This window comes from Echinops telfairi, unplaced genomic scaffold (assembly GCF_000313985.2).
Source record: "Echinops telfairi isolate 266 unplaced genomic scaffold, ASM31398v2 ScPeMD7_29;HRSCAF=101, whole genome shotgun sequence".
Taxonomy (NCBI): Eukaryota; Metazoa; Chordata; class Mammalia; order Afrosoricida; family Tenrecidae; genus Echinops; species Echinops telfairi.
In genome coordinates this window covers 10,363,550-10,366,119 of record NW_022103926.1, presented here as the reverse complement: position 1 = coordinate 10,366,119, position 2,570 = coordinate 10,363,550, and the positions used below count along the sequence as shown (strand labels likewise).

The following is a 2,570-nucleotide window of genomic DNA, read 5'->3' as shown; positions in this document are numbered from 1 at the left end:
TCAGTGAATGAGAGCGAGTGAGAGTGAGAGAATTAGAGAGAGAGAGAGAGTGAATGAGTGAATGAGTCAGTGAGTGAGAGTGAGGAAGTGAGGGAATGAGTCAGTGAGTGAGAGTGAGAGAGTCAGTGAATGAGAGTCAGTGAGAGAGTGAGTCAGTGAATGAGTGAGTGAGTGAGTGAGTCAGTGAATGAGAGTGAGTGAGTGAATGAGTCAGTGAGTGAGAGTGAGAGAGTCAGTGAGTCAGTGAATGAGAGTGAGTGAGTCAGTGAGTGAGTGAGAGAGTGAGTCAGGGAATGAGAATGAGTCGAAGCTATATCTTTTGATAGCCGGGCACCATCAGCTTTCTTCACCACATTTGCTTATTCGCCCGCTTTGTCTTCAGCGGTTGTGTAGGGAAGGTGAGCATCATAGAATGCCAATTTACTAGAAGGTATTCTTGCGTAAGGGAGTACTTGAGTGGAGGCCCAATGTCCTTCTGCTACCTTAATACTAAACCTGTAAATGTAGGCTCATAGATCAACATCAAATTCTAATGATTCAGGAGTCACTGAGCCTGCTCCACTGCAGCCCCCTATTTACTATTTACAACACCACACAGCACTGGTTGAGTGATGCCATCCTCACAGGTGGTAAGTTAAGCCTGCTGCTGCAGCCACTGTGCCAGTCCCTCTTGTCTTGTGCCCGCCCCCCCCTTTAATGGTCTGCTAAGCATGATGTCCTCCAGTTACTGGTCCCTCCTGGCGACATGCTCAAAGTATGAGATGGACTCTCACCAGTTAAAATCAAGTGTTGAACAGGATGCCAATATACTTACGGCTTTGTGAGAGGGAAAAGGAGGCTAGAAGACCGTGTCCTTTTTCCTTCGCAAGATTCTGTATGTCCCCCAATGTTGTGTGTGGAATATTGGTGACTCTTACAATGAAGGAAAAGCCAAACAGAGCCTACTGCTTATGAAACCGGTGTCAGAGGCCATGACACACACCCAGCCAGACAGCAGAGATGCTTCTGCTGAGCGGGCCTGAGGTGAGCTCTGGTGTGGGGACGAGGGGTGCTGGGCACCCCTCTGCCCTGTGGCCGGGGTGGGCTCTGCCAGGCTCCTCCTCCTGAGGCTGGGAGGAGAGGAGAGTGGGCCCACTGACAGGAAGCCTGGCCTGGAAGTCCTCTCAGCGGCAGACTTGTTGCCCATCCAGTGTTCCAGCTTCCTCTTCACCCTCCCTAAGGCATGCCATGAGCCCACCTCGCCTCCGGGCAGCAGGACAGACCCACAGTCGACAAATTGTTCTGGCCACAGGGATAATTGACACAGGGTCGTCAGACTTAGCAGGGCCCCCTCTCGGGCTAGCTGGGAGGGTGACCAGGCTCTGGAAAGGACCCCAAGGCCAGCTGCCACGCACCGGCACACACACCCCACCCCCCTGTGGGCTGCCTCCTGCCTCTGGGGATTACTGCTGAGGGTGTTACACAGGGATGGCTGCCTCTCTGCTTCGAGCTCACGTGTCACACTCTGAGTGGGACCAAACGGCTTCATTTTAGTCACTTTGTGACCCATGTGGCAGGCGTGGCAGTGGCTGGCAGTGCTCCGAAGACGCTGGGCATACATGGTCTTGTGTCGGGTTGGGCCTCATCGCTGGGGCACCAGCCTCACTCATTGCCAAGGGACGGTGCTCATGGTGGGCTCTCCTCTTGTTTCCAGAAGTGACCGGAGAAACTCGTCCTTACCATGGGAAAGAGGCTGTGGACCCGCGGCAGGGGCGGCCCCGCGGAGGCGACCCCACACACGTCCACTCGGTGAATGTGGCGCAGCCCGTCCGCTTCAGCAGTAAGTTGCAGACCTGCCCACCTCATCCAACGCCCCGGGGCCCCACTTGGCCCTGACGCTCCTCAGGCCAGCAAGTTTGGGAACGTAGCTCTAGTCTCTGAAACAGCCCTTCTCTTCTCTGCACACTGCTGTCTGTCCTCGCTGAAGGAGGGCGCAGGTAGGGCGACGAGGCTCTGGAGTGCGGCTTCTGGGTGCTGGGGACCTTGGCTCTTCAGGACCAGGTGGTGCTGGCCTTTCGATCGCAGTCAGCTGTGCCTTCCTAGTACAGTCAGCTCCGAGAAGGGCAAAGTGGCTCCTTTAGCAAATGGCCCTGGGTCCATCAGATCAGAGGTTGGGACCCTGAGGCTTGGAGCAAAGGCGGTGCCCACATTCTCCTCAGCAGTCTACTAGGTGGGGGGCCCAGACCCCACATTACCACCACCACCCCACCACCCCCTGGCCTCAATGTCCTGGCTCTTGACACAGACACAGCAGTATGCCTACAGCCAGCTTGTCCCCTCCTAGTGCTGCAGCTACACCCCTGCCCCTGCTGGAGCTGGTGAACCTGGCGTGGGTACTCCTGTGTTTGTCATTAGCTCACAGGACTTCAAAGGAAACATGGCAGTCCCTGGCATCTTGGCTTCCAGTTGCCTCTAGCCTCCCAAAACCCTTCCCCAGATGGTTTCTTCTGGCTTCATCCTGAGGTGAGGTGATACTCCTCCCTAGCCAATGTGGGTCTCACCTGGACCAAGGAGATGAGCAGCCCCCCCCC

At 55.8% G+C, this 2,570-nt stretch overlaps 1 protein-coding gene across 5 annotated transcripts in view; it reads left to right on the top strand.

Annotated features, from left to right (window-relative positions):
• The window catches only part of DGCR2 (DiGeorge syndrome critical region gene 2), a 53,977-nt gene that overhangs the window by 29,145 nt on the left and 22,262 nt on the right, over positions 1 to 2,570 (top strand). For all 5 annotated transcript variants that reach the window (XM_045289632.1, XM_004716317.2, XM_045289630.1 and 2 more), the window contains one exon: positions 1,694 to 1,819. In XM_045289632.1, coding sequence (XP_045145567.1) covers positions 1,694 to 1,819 — 126 coding nt within the window. The remainder of the gene's footprint in view (positions 1 to 1,693; positions 1,820 to 2,570) is intronic.